We start from the raw sequence: 14,657 nt of genomic DNA, 5'->3' as shown, positions 1-14,657 counted from the left end.
TTATACTATAAATTGAATAATTTATTGAATATTTTTATCTTATTTACTCCCGTTAGTAGCCAAACTCACTCAAAAAAATTATATTGCCTTTTAGTTCTAAGCATTATGCCATATTTTCTGTAATATATTAATACTTATATACAAGCATTGGGATTTTACATAATGCTATAAATTGGGAGTCTTTTGTTCTATATTACTGCTATTTTCTAATATTTTTACGTTCTTACAATTTGCCAATCATTTATTATATTTTACCAAAAAAAGTTTCATTTCATTTAATAATTTAAATTGTCTTCCTAGAAATGTGGTCAAGAGTCATTGGTTATGTATCTTAAGTGTTAGTAAACATGTTGCCTGATTTACTATGTACCTTAATTCTCATGAGTACGAGAGCTTAATGTAAGATTAAGCATCATCTTAAGAACTACCAACATTCTTTTAACTCTGAACTTTTTAAAGTAAATATATATTTTAAAGTCGTATATACTTTTTTTTTTGTTTCATGTATAATCTCCTAAAAGATAAAACTTTACATGAGGAATTAATAGATTGTTACATATTTTGTCCTAGTGATTTTTAGTGGAAGAATTCATAGTAAATTGATCAACCCTCATCCAATTAGACTTTGACATGTCCTAATAAGAGCTAATTGAGGAATTATGAAGACATTTGCTCAGGAGAAAATGAGCACATAATTATACCATAAAGAGGTTAGAGTATCAGTGTTACCCAGCTGGAAGAATATTAGTTGAAGTCCCAATGGCATCTGTAAAGGACACTTCATCATTTATCTGTGAAAGATAGCACTGCCAAGGCCAAGACAAAATGAAGACTAATCCATTGTCAATTGTAGAAGTCTAACTTTAAATCTTTGTGTTCCCCTCTCGTCTACCTTCTTCAGGTGCTGGGGGCTGGTCTCCCTCTGACAGTGACCATTATCAATGGCTTCAGGTTGACTTTGGCAATCGGAAGCAGATCAGTGCCATTGCAACCCAAGGAAGGTACAGCAGCTCGGACTGGGTGACCCAATACCGCATGCTCTACAGTGATACTGGGAGAAACTGGAAACCCTATCATCAAGACGGGAATATCTGGGTGAGTCATTGCCAGAAAGGCTAAGACACAGAACTGAGCAGATAGCTGACCTCAGCCCCTACCTGTCCTTGTGCAGCCTGAAGAAGCAGGAGGGTTGGGTGTGGCCTGGTTGGAGGTGATTTTGCTGTTTTTGGTTCTTGTTTTTGTGTTTGTATCCTCTGGTGCTTGCGGAAAGATGAATGTGAGTAAAGTACAAGGGGTTGGGGAAGTGGATCTAAACACCAGTGCGCCCCACGCCTTTCTCATAGGGGTGGAAACTCTTTTGTCTTTCAAAGAGAATGTGTTCTCTTCCCTAAGCTCTGGTGTTATTTCTCAGCACATTGGGAGACATAAAACTGTGTTTTATTTTCCCATAAAACTGTGTTGAAACCCAGAAAAAAAACCCACAACTATTTGGTAAATAATTTAAAGCTCATAGAACATTATTTATTTCTTTAAATGCAACATGTCAAGTTACTGTATTTTTGTCTGGAGTACCGATCTGATATGATACAAATTGTACCCAAATACGGAACCATGAATTAAGCAGATAAAATGAAAAAACGTTTTATTTTCTGACTTAGGTTTCTATTCCTTACTCCCACTCACTCTTGCTGGCCTCACACTCTTTCTATCAAAGATATTGAGTTAAATCTTTAAAGGACAACATGTGAGGGTCCACTGCTAACAGGGTTACTTAACTCAGACAGGTTGATGGGCACTGGAGGTGGGGGCAGAAGTGGCGGGTGGACTTTGAAGCAGTTCACTTCCTGTTGGAGCCAGTCCCATTTTCTATTTTACTGTAATCCAGATCTGTTTAGATGAAGCACCACTTAATAGTTAGTGACCATTTATATATGGTGAGAAAAGTAAGGTAGAAAAATGGTTTTCTTTAAAAAAAAAAAAAAAGGGAGAAGATGGAACCAGCCAGAGCTCTGGAACATACCATATTTCCCCAAAAATAAGACCTAGTCAGACCATCAGCTCTAATGCATCTATTGGAGCAAAAATTAATATATAAATTATTTTTATATATTAATTAAAGTTAATAGATATTAAAATAAGACAGTATAATATAATATATTATATAATACCAGATCTTATATAATATAATGTAATATAATATAATACCATATAATGTAATATAAGAGCGGGTCTTATACTAATTTTTGCTCCAAAATACTCATTAGAGCTGATGGTCTGGCCAGGTCTTACTTTCGGGGAGACACGGTATTAGGCACCAACTGAACATCCCCTCCCCAAACAGTTTTAAATATTTTAAAATATTACTGGTCCTCACTCTGAGGTATATGCACTTGTCCATATTTATCTATTACACACATTCAGAGAAGCTAGTTGTTTATTTGCTTTTTTATTCTCGTTGACTGAAGAACCCGTTTTCTCAGACTGCAATTTCTATCCAAAGCTTAGAGCAGTGGGTCTGAGGTCTAGGCTATCGATATGAGTGATCTGAGGAGATTGTAAAACATATGGATGCCAGGCCCCCCCAAACCCATTACATCATAATCGTTTAACTGAAAATTAGATCAGTGGTGCTCATAACACTTTTAAACCCAGAGATCTTCAATTTGAGTAAAATATTGAAATTATGAATAAATAATCTAGAACAGTAGGAGCAGTGATATATGGTAAGAAATTGTCTATATTATAATAATGGTTTAAACCCTTATTATGGATCTATATTCTTTTTTTTTTTATTATTATGAGAGAAAATTTTTTAAAGTTTAACCCGTTTACTCCTAAAAGATTTCAGTTACATTGGAAAATTATGTGTATCAAATCAAATATTCACTACAACTGAATAAATTATTGTAAAATATTAAATTTTGAAGGAATCTATTTTAGTTTAATTACTTAAAAAAGCAGCCATAACCAAAATCAAGTCAAACCATCAGTGTTTAACAAGAAGAAAAAGGAGGAGAAGTGGGAGGAAATTCTCATTTTAAATTGTGTTCTTCCCAGGATTAGGCAGAGTGCTGGGGACTTTTAACCTGATCAGGGTCCACTCCTGGGGAATGTATATTTTGTCATCAGGTAACTTTTGTGAGTAGCCAGAATTTAGAGCTCCTAGCGTTACGGAACGAGGGTTGATGCCCGATGCAGCTAGGAGCCAATACTTTTCTTTTGAGTAAAGAAAAAGCTTTCATTGCTGGTTGAGTAATGCTCAACTCTGTCTCCCTGATCCAGGGTTTGGGACATGTTTTAAGAGGTTGGGGGAACAGGGTGGTCTGCGGAAGCTCCAGTGGGACAGGTTTTGATTGGAAAGCTTTGGACTTTGGCCCAAGATATGGTAAGGGGCTTCAGCATTGGATCTGCCTGGATAATGACCCTTCGCTTCTAAAAGGGTCCTGGTGCTGAAATTCCAGTCACGTCCTGGTCCTTTGGTTCCATGAGAGGGACAAGACTTTGGTTTCGGTTGCAGCTGAAGGTCAAAGTTCTCTCCTCTGTGTGTGCTTCTGCAGCATGACTTGTTCTGGTCTGTTGTCTCCGAAAAACAACTCAGTATCTTATTAGAAAAAGGATAGAACCAGTTTGAACTGGTTCCACGGTTATATTAACTTGAGTAAGTAGTTGTTTCCATAGCAGTATCCAATGAGAGGAAGTGTCATGTGAAATAAGCATATAATGTCCCCAAAATAAAAAGTGTGATGCCAGAGTAGTCCTTTAGAAATAACTTCTGTCTAGCCACGATTGTTTGGTAAGAACATTTGTGTATTGGGATATGTAAGTTGTAGGACACAAGTAGTAGGGAAATGCCTATGGAACGTTTTCATCTCATAATTAAGATAATTTACAGTTTCAGGAATAATGTGTAGAAAGGTAGTTTTTAACCCTGGATGTACAATGCAAGAACCCAGAAAGCTTTAAGACATGTGGATGTTTGGGTCCCACCTCCAGATTTTGGTTTCAGTTCATCTAAGGCATAAGCTGGGCACTGGGATTTTAAAGCTGCCCAGATCATTCTAATGTACAGCCAACACTGAGAACTATATTTTAGATTGGTTTTTGGCCTTTGGGTAGGGTGAGGATGGAGGAAGTTCACTGTGAAAAATAATGAATAGAAAATAGAAAAGACCTTTCTTCAAGTTTAGCAGAGAGAGAAAGGGAGACTGACGAAGCAACCAAACAGCAGACTAAGAGTCGAAAGTTAAGGCTCAGATCTCCAGCTCTTCCGGAAAGCACACATTATTTTCTAACTCTCTGAGGATACTAATCTCAAGTCAGATTAGTAGGTTGGTAAAATTATTTGAGGGGCTGCAAGTCAGACTCAAAACTACATATCTGTGTAAAGTTTTCATCCCAGCTCTAGAGTGTCAAATCTTCTCCTATCATAAGGCATTAAGGTAATAATAAAGATGGCTGCTAAAGTACAACAGTACTTAAGTTTTAATTTATGTATCAGATACTTAGCAGTTATAGATAATCCCATTCTGACTAAATACAGAAATATAAGCTCAGAGGGTTAAGGAGAGTAAAAATTTCCAACGTGACTTGGATTCTTGTGGCAGCGTAACAATTGCATTACTTTAATAATCTATGACAGAAATCTTTGGTAGTATGAAAATAGTCCATTGTTTTTGATGTATTCTAGAAGTGATAACGTTTATTGTTTTCTAAAAATTCTTGAGTACTTTAGAGCTTATGTTTTAACATGCATTAAGTGATTAAAATTTAGCATTTAAAACTCTCAACAAAAATACATCTGGGTTCAAGTTTAGTAAAAATGGTAATTAAATATTAGATTTTGTTTTAATCCTATTACTATTTAACATAATGTGTAATGTACTTAAATAAAAGAGACTTCTGACACAGAAAAGACTGGATAGCTTTTAGATGGACAGACCTTATGTAAAGTTCCAGATAGTCAAAGGGTTTTAAAGTTGATGTCATTTTAAGGTTGCTTTTTCTATCCTTTTGTAAAATAATCAATTACCTGAGAAGAATGCAAAGTAATATAAATCCCATCACTTGACTATTGTTTTTAAAAAAACGTCACTGGTTATTCTTTCTATAATTTCAGGGGACATGGACAACATGACTAATTTTATTATAATATTCTCATTAAATGTCCATGTGGAGTTCCTGAGTTATTTTATGACCATTGGATAATGTGTTACATTAAGCAAAGAACAACTCATGTAGATGAGAAATTATGACAGTATCACAAGATTTTTTAAGTCATGAATCTCACTTTGGAATCTGACTATGGAATAAGAATGGATCTTGAAAATATCCCTGAAGGATGGTTTATCTGAATGTTTAATACTCAGATATGTAAGTTGCTAAATGTGCTTAACTAGTGAAACTTTCTCATTCCTCTTTGATAATACTAAGCATAACAGAATTATTTATCCACAATGCCATCTCCTTCTATTTAGAATTTTTTTCTTTACAATTTAAAAGGAAAATGTGTGCAGATTGATAAAATTGCCCCACCCCAAACATTATATTTACATATTCCACAAACTCTAATTTGCATACTTCTCTTGAGATATTTTTGGGTTTCCTAAGTGTAATCTGTTGGAGAGACACAAAGTATTTTGTATAAGCGTTTCTTATGAATGGTCCATTCAGCATTACATTAAACAAGAATTCCAGCAGATTTTCACTTAGTTTTGCTGGAGAAGTTCAATTATTTAAAACAGTTATGATTCCTCTTGTTAATGGTAGGCAGATATCAGACAGCTATCAGTAACTACTGAATATATTAGATGGAGCATCCCACAGAACAAAAATGCTTTATTGTATGTAAATTACATAGTCAAATACTTATCAAGAATATATGAGTTCATAATCTCTAAACGATATTAAATAGAGTATTAATTTGCTAGATGTTGAAAACCTGGATCTCTTCGCCCCTTATATATTGTGTACACACACACACACACGAAACTTCATTGTTTCTAACAAATTTGAAACATTAAAAAAATCTGAAAAGCAAATAATAGTTAACAGATTAATTTAGTAAATTCTTTGATTTTCTGAATATCACGTCAATAGCTGGAATATGTGTTCTCTACTTTCTTTTCAACCAAATATTCAATCAACCAATGTGTACATAAGAAAAGTTACAAGGTGTTTACCAAGTGAAATCCAAGCTATGAATTCAGAAGGTCTGAATTCAAGTATCTGGGTTTATTTATTGGTTTATAAACTCAGAGAAGTCACTTTGTGCCTCAAACTCCTAATCTGTGAAATGGGAATAATGCCTATTGGGAAATTTACATGAGATTATGTAAGTAAAGAAGTTTTGCCGGCTGCGAAGATTTAGCAACATGCGTGTTATCAATTGTCTATCTTAGAGAAGCATTCTACAAAACTAGTGTAGTACTTCTTGTAGTGAGAACAGTCTGTGATGGCTATTTTCAGAAAGTTTGAGTCCCCCTCTGTTCTTACCTTGGTTTATGCTTATTCATGATTTAAAATATCTGACAATATTTTAGAGGCAGGAAGCATGACTTAAAGCAGGAAGTGGACTGTGGACAGATCTCTGGCACATTTTCTAATTAATGAATGAAGTGGCCACGGATAGACAACGCGATCAGTGCTGGATGAGCTTGTGAGGCGTGGCGTGTAGACCTAGCTCTGTGCCAAATGCCATCGCAGTGCTTGTGACAAAGTATCTGTCACCATAATGATGGTCATGTGTTCAGTGAGCCATGTCAGGGGGGATTATTTAAAAATGGATGAATTATTCTCTTATCCTTTCAACCATTCTGTTGTAATGGTTGCACTAATTTTCCAAATCATTTAAGAATATTTTGCAATTATAAATGTAAAGCATAATTGTTTCACACTTCGATAGTATCCTTAGATCCTTTCAAACATGTAGAATTCTTTCCTGCATGTGAAACTAGGGAAGACCACCATCTTGATCGCTTGCTCATAGACTCGTATCCTCCATCAGATGATAACATACTCTACCTCACATACAACACCGATGCAATGTTTTTCAGCAATAGGTGGGAATTTTTCTTGCTCATTTATGTATACACCTGCATTGTGGTTGCAATCAGTCATTTGGGGAAAAGGCCTGGTAGGCATATTTGTAATAATTTAATAGATAGCATGTTGATAAATAAAACACATTAGAGTAATCTGCATTAAGCCCTTTCTAAAATGACTCTGGATATAAATGGGATAAAAGTCTTTAGGACTTGTATAAGAGAAAATAATTTCCAAGGTGAATTTATGATAAGCTTTATAGTTCTCTGAAATAGATGTGTTGTTTGCACTCCTCTTAGACTGAGTGATATTTTAAAAGTCTCAAGATTTTTAATAAGTTGAATAGATATTCCCGATCCTTTTTCATATACTGTAATGCCTCCATTAATACATTTTGATAACCTTTCTACACATTTGTAATGTGAGATTCTCATTTCAAGAGGTCATGAGATTGTATTTTGTCAGTTTGTGAGTCACTCAATATTCTACACATACACACATATATAGAACCATTCTAACGAACATGGTTATGTGTTTAATTTTTTTTCCAAAAAGTAGGAAGATAAAAATAAGATGTTATTAATAATAGTGAGTATATTGTTGACATACACTATTAGGTAAAGAAAAATGATTAATCTTATATGATAAGATTTCTTAGAGGCAATAAAAATAGAGTATACAATTCTTCATAATCTAGTGTATTTTTCATCTGAGATAAAATATGATATATGAAATCATTGTTCTAAAAATTTTAAAGTATGCTTGCTTGCTTGGTGAACTCTCTGGAGGAGGAAGTGTTCTCAGTAAGCATAATGATATTCTCAGGTGCTTATTTTACTCTGGATTCAAATAATGGAGATGCTAATATTTTTCTTACCAGACCAAGGTTGGATTTAGGTGACATAAAGCTACATGACTCCAAGTGAATGCAAATTTCTACACAGTGTTGATAGGTACCTACAAATATTTTGAATAAAACATGAATTCCCTCATTTAAGATGCTTGTCCTTACCCTAAGTGGTAACTTAGTGGGAGTTAGAGGAATACGAGTATATCTAGATGGGGGAATTTCAAGCATGGAAACCAAGCTCTTGTGTGGCCACAGGCCCCCAAGCGGCAGTAAAAGAAGCAGCTCAATGCTGCACTCTGGAATCAGATACATAGGCCCATCATCAAACTTCAGTCACCTAAATCTCTAACTTTGGGCAGATTCCTCAACGTTTCTGTGCCTACATTTTCTCAGCTGTTAAATGGAGCTAATAACAATACTTACTTCACTTACCTCAATGCTACCTACCTCAATAGTAATTATAGGTACGAAGTTAATAATCCACGTAAGTGCTTAGAAAAATGCCTGGCAACATATTAACCCCTCAATTTTTATTAGAGTTTATAAATGTGTGACTTCTAGATGCATTACTATACTACATTGTATTAAATCCGTCCTTGAAACGTCAAAATAACCTGCTCCTTTCACTCTACAATAGCTTTTCTGTATTAATGTATCAGCATGTGTGTTGTATTACATCTGTGCTTCTCAGCCTGAAATGACTACTAACTCACTGTTAAGTGTAATCAGGAATGCTAATTTATGTTACTTGATCCTATTAATTGTCACATGGAGCCCCGTGCATAACACAGTACAAACTGTGTCTGGCCAATTCTTTTGGACTTTTTTTAAATTAAACTTTAGTGAAAATATGACTATGATGCCTTCATTAGGTTTAGTCTAGTGAATTCGCTTTTATTAACTTTGGAGGTCAAGGAAAATAAATAACCCATTTGTGTCCATAGTCCCCTTCCATGTTTTCTTGGGGTAATTAAAAAGAATAAGATAAGCAGACTACAGAACAGGCTTATAAGTATTAATTAAAACAAATTACAGTATTTCCCCCTTATCCGTGGGGGGTGCATCCCAAGACCCCCCGTGGATGCCTGAAACTGCAAATAGTACCAAACCCCGTATATACTGCTTTTTTCTATACATACATAACTATAATAAGGTTTAATTTATACAATAGGTGCAGTAAGAGATTAAGCACACTAATAATAGAATAATTATAACCATTCACTATAATAAAAGTTGTGCGAAGGTGGGTGTCTCTTAGCAAACTAGCATAGATTTCTGTTTCCTTCACAAATTCACGTATAGAAAATTCATTCTCACCACAGATCTTAGCAACTTCAGTGTATGCTTTTTTCTTCTTCTTCTTTTCTTATTAAGTCAAGAACGTTCACTTTTTCACTTAAAGGAGGTACTTTATGGTTTCTTTTTGGCATCAATGAACCGCCACCCTTGTGCTTTGGGGCCATTGTTATTAAGTAAAGCAAGGGTTACGTGAATGCAAGCACTGCCATACTATTGACGCAATAAGTGAGAGCGCTGCTAAGTGACCAACGACCAGGAGCTCCCGTATGTGGTGTGGAGACACTGGACAAAGGGCTGGTTCACATCCTGGGCGGGATGGAGCAGGACAGTGTAAGATTTTATCACGCTCCTCAGAAAGGTGCATAATTTAAAACTTACGAATCGTTTATTTCTGGAATTTTCCATTTAATATTTTCAGACCTTAGTTGACTGTGGGTAATGGAAATCACAGTAAATGAAACTGCAGATGGGGGAACTACTCTGTGGTGGTGATCCATGAAAGCAAAAGCCTCCAGACAGGGAGAGAGCCCCCTCTAAATGTCAGATATTCAGAGCCCGTCCATGGACCAGCGGTCTCAGCATCACCTGGGAGCTTGTTAGCAATGCAGACTCTCAGGGGCCCACCCCCTACTTTTCACGTCAGAATCTGCATTTTAACAATATTCACAGGGGATTCACATACATGCCAAAGATAGAGTGTGGTGTGTTTAATAGTTGAAGAGCTCTCATGACAAAGAGGGATGAGAATTGGGCCTGTATCTCCAAACCAGGAGGTGCCATCAGAAGTGTTAGAATCCAGAGTGTAAATTGCAGACTGACTTATCATGGAATGAGAATAAGCTTTGATAAATAGCACTTACTGAGCTCTCATCATTTATTTACTGAGGGTTGGAGGTAAACAAACTCCCACAGTATCTGCTTTCTAGGGGCAGCAAAACTATGGTGGTAAGGCTAACCATATACATTTATAATTATATTGCATGACTGCGTGTGTCCTAAAGGAGAGAGGCTGCACACGTTGTTCTGGGAGCACACAAAAATCACCCCATTTGGAGTGGTTGAGGGTCAGGATCAGCGGAGGCTTCTTGAGGAGCTAAGTGTCATTGGCGAAGTGGGTAAGAAGTTGGCCATGCTGAGAGGAGGAGCCAGAAGTCGCTCCCAGCAGATGGATGTCACTGAAACAGGTCAGAATGGGCAGTGAGACACTTTAAATAACCATGCCTGTCCCAAGTTCTTTATTATGAACCTACAAAGAAAAAAGATCTGACCTTTCTTTAAAACTCTGAAATCACATCATTTAAATCTGTAATGTTGAAGTGATATCGTGTGAATTCCCAACTTCGGAAGACCCTTGGAGTTGATTCCGTCTTCTGGGGTGGGCCCATCACTGTAATACTCGGAGTACAGAGTTCACTGCCAAGTACATCATAGATGTTTTAAGTATACAATCGAACTGAAGTATCTCGTTCTGAAGATACATGGGCTGAAGCTGAGAGACGCAGTGTTACTTAAACAGGAGACACACATTCAGGTCCAAATATGCTGACCCCAGCACTCAGCACGGAGCCAACTACCTAATTTTTCTAGAATGACCACTTGATTATTTTGACTAACGGGTAACAATTGGATTGCCTACCCCATGCTTACAGGACAAGAGAGCATGGTCTCTGGTGCTGGATTTCAAATAGCAAGACCATGATCCAGCACTCAGTAAAAGTGAACTCTGAGCGGTGCTAATCGGCCTTTCATGAACCTTAGTTACTTTCGCTGCAAAAGGGATAAAATGGTATCAACCCTGTGGGGTTTTTGTGAGAATGAGACCAATGAATCAAATTCCTTAGAACAACGCACCCCAAATATAGGCTCATCTTCTTATCCACCTCTTATGCCACCTCCTCCTAATTATGTGTCACTATTATTATTATTACCATTAATTATTAGAGGACACTATATTAAAAGTGGTTTAAGGAAATAAAGTAAGTCATTGTGCTAGATTTATCCTTGAGAGTCATAACATCTAATTATAAGGACAATCACTGTAAACTAAAGCCTGGTTATCTGATGCCACTTTCAGTATGCTTGTACGCCCGGTGCCTGGGGAGATATTTGCAGTAAGTATGTCACTTATCCCCACAGTTTAGCCAAGGAACTAATTTAGTCACTGTTGACTTTAAGAAAGAACTAATAGAATGTTAAAATGTCTTGGCAAGTAAATTTAGTTTGTTTGAATGAACTAGCTTAATTATAGGCCCTATTATCATTCTGGCAAAAAGATGTCCTGTTGACAGCTCGTCTGAATGGTTCACTCAGTTACCATCAATGCCTTTTCAGGAGCCTGGAGAAGGATGAAGCATAGACTTGTGCTTTTAGAAAAAGTCTGCCGTGCTTCCAAATGAAAAGATTATTTGACATAAACATCTGCATTTCTCCCATGAATTTCACTGATATAGTTTGAGGAGACAGCGGTTCTATTGTAAGTGACATTTAAACGTTTTATAATCATATTAATATGAAGCTGTAGTGAAATCCATGAAAAGCTCTCTCTTGGGATATAGCAATGCAGAAAACTCTACGTGCACCAACTAATAAATAATAAGAGCCAAGCAGTATTGATGGAGGGTTCATTAAGTGCATGATAAGATTTATCTCATTTAATCTTCAAAACAACTGAAATGCAATGATTTAGATGAGGATGAGGATGTTAACGATGGTGATGATATTGATGAGGCCCATTCTCTAGATGCAGCAATTACGGATTAGAGGAGGTACCTTTTCTGGAACACATGGTGAATTAACAATGGAGCTGGGATTTGAACGCAGGACTGTCTAACTAATTAGCCAGTGGTCTTCACCATCAGGGGCCCTCTTCAGCTCTGTCTTTCCCAGTTCATACAATATAACATGCTGCTCATACATATGACACTATATTGTGTAATCTCATACCATTCTCGTTGTCAGGATGCCAGTCATATTGGATTTGGGGCCCAGTCTCCCCCTGTGATCTCACTTTAATTACTGACATATGCGATGACCCTATTTCCAAATAAGATAACTTCCTGAGGAACTGGAGGTTACGACTTCAACATATACGTTTTAGGAGGATATGATTCAGCACATGACACTTAACTATTAGAAAGTACAAAGTGATGCCATTAACACCTGTTCACTACCATTGTGGTGGTGGTGGTGTTGTGTACGTTATAAAGCACAGGAATGGACTTACGAGAAAGACAGTAGCTTCTAAGAGGAGTTATACATCATTCCTCATGAACTCAGGAAATGTGCCAGGTCAAACCACGAGAGACTGGCTGATGACTAACTATGTATGACTCTCTGCATTCCTTTATTTACAAGAAAGACTTCAAAAAAGAAACAAACAAACAAACAAAAAACACTTTTCAGAATTGTTCTCTCCTCCTGGGTGGCAAATGAGCCAAAGATGCTTTTTCAAACCAACCCCTCACCCCACCCCATGATAAATAGCTGGCCATAAAAAAGTGTCCAAGTTTCAAACCTCACACACAGAAATCTATTCTGAATGAAACACCATTTAGCACTGTGAACATCGTTTAATGCCTTGAGATGCAGTATTTATTAAAAACTGGATGCTAGAGAATGTGCATTCTAAACAATTATAGACATTTCTTCTGTCAACAAAGAAAAGAGCTCTCCCAGAGATAAAACAGCTTGCTCCAATTGCATCTTGAGATTTTATTGCTAATTCATTTGGATTATAACAGCATCTATTTGAAAGCAGCAGGTTTCATTAGTTAGCCCTCCAGCATTCTTCAGAGAAGGTTAGGAAACACACTGCCACCATTTCATATATGAAAGCTGAGTTGCCCGGTGAAGGCATTATCCATCTTACGCATTGAGCAAGCACAATTGTTCATTCCATTCTCTCTGTCCTACATATCTATTTTTCAGTTTGTTAGAAAATAGAGCTGTGTGTGATAGCCTCAGAGCAACAGAAAAAGACTGACTTTATCATAAAGTTATTCAGGCTATTTACATTCAACCTTGCGCAAACAAGTATTCGATAACAGAATGAAAAAAAAAATACAAAAGTTTCCTGTTCCTTTGAAAGGATTTTGTGCTTATGATATGAGAAGATATATGCAATGGGTTTTTCACATGACTGATGAAATAAAAAGTTCAGTGTATGATTAAATATCTACAATTTGACAGGTTTATTCTTGGAATAGTGATAAGAGTATAACATTTCAGCTTTGTGTAAAATAAGCAGTAATGTCAGTGTTGTTTGTTTTTAATTTTAAAGTCAAAGACCAGGAATTCATTATTTAAATAATCACTTTATGTTTGGAGTTGGGGTAACTGATCATGAAATAAAACACATGTGCGTGCACACACACACACACACACACACACACACACACAAAGACACACATTAAATCCTTACAATGAAATAACCCTTAATCTTCCCAATTACATAAAATCTATGGATATTTTACAGAATCAAACATATTTCTCAATGGATCCCATTAAAGTGCAGAGGTGTTAGGCATTTTGACTAAGATTAAACTCTACCGCTAATACTATCGTCCACCCAGTACTTACCTGATAAGCACTTTCTGTGTCAAATACTGTGACAAGATCCTGAAAGGTGAGAGACCGAGTTTGGTCCTTGGTTTCTATATCCCCGTAGTCTTTGCTATCTCCATTACACTGTATTTAAGAAGATGTAACAGTGGGTGATTATATGTACATTCTCAGAGGTCTTTGTCTTGTTAAAGGTTGAGTCCCACCAGGTTGGATGGTCCCTTGAACACTGAACATGCTTAGTAAATATTTGTGAACAGATTGATTGAGTTACGGGATTAACGTGAACAAACACTGGCATACGTAGAAATAATTAAATGCATGTTTCATACACAGCCATGTCGAACCGCTTAATTTATGCGATTCAACATGACTGTGTACGAAACGTGCACTTATTATTTTATGTGTCTAAGGCACACTGACCAATGTGTCACACACCTCCCTCCATCAAAAGGAGAAGTGAGAGTGCTGAAATGGCATTTGTAGGAAAGCTCGAAATTTCTGTAAGGGAGAAAACACAGCAGAGGTTGCAACAACAAGGAGGTAAGAGGGAGGCTGGGATGCTGACTCCCTTCAGACCTGGAGTTAGCTTGGGGACACCTAGTGGAATGTCAAGGGCTAATGTGAAATGCATGTGTATGCGGCAAACTTGAATCTGAGCTGGACGCTGGGTTAATCCAGCAAGAGGAGAGAGATTCCTGATCTCATAAAGGCTAAGTGTCAGGAGAGCAATATAGTTTTTGAAATGTATGCAAAAGGTAGATACATCACACACATACACACACACACACACACACACACACTATATATATATATATATATATATATATATCATGTATATATAATATATTTTTTTATATTTTATATATATATAGTGTGTGTGGTGTATCTACCTTTTGCATACATT

At 36.5% G+C, this 14,657-nt stretch overlaps 1 protein-coding gene across 1 annotated transcript in view; it reads left to right on the top strand.

Moving 5' to 3' along the window:
* The window catches only part of CNTNAP2 (contactin associated protein 2), a 1,478,782-nt gene that overhangs the window by 527,075 nt on the left and 937,050 nt on the right, over positions 1 to 14,657 (top strand). The window contains exon 3 of the mRNA XM_074316028.1: positions 902 to 1,095. Within this exon, the coding sequence (XP_074172129.1) occupies positions 902 to 1,095 (194 nt within the window). The remainder of the gene's footprint in view (positions 1 to 901; positions 1,096 to 14,657) is intronic.

The sequence above is a fragment of the Rhinolophus sinicus genome, linkage group LG11 (assembly GCF_036562045.2).
Source record: "Rhinolophus sinicus isolate RSC01 linkage group LG11, ASM3656204v1, whole genome shotgun sequence".
Classification (NCBI taxonomy): Eukaryota; Metazoa; Chordata; class Mammalia; order Chiroptera; family Rhinolophidae; genus Rhinolophus; species Rhinolophus sinicus.
This window is presented reverse-complemented; position numbering and strand designations above follow the sequence as displayed.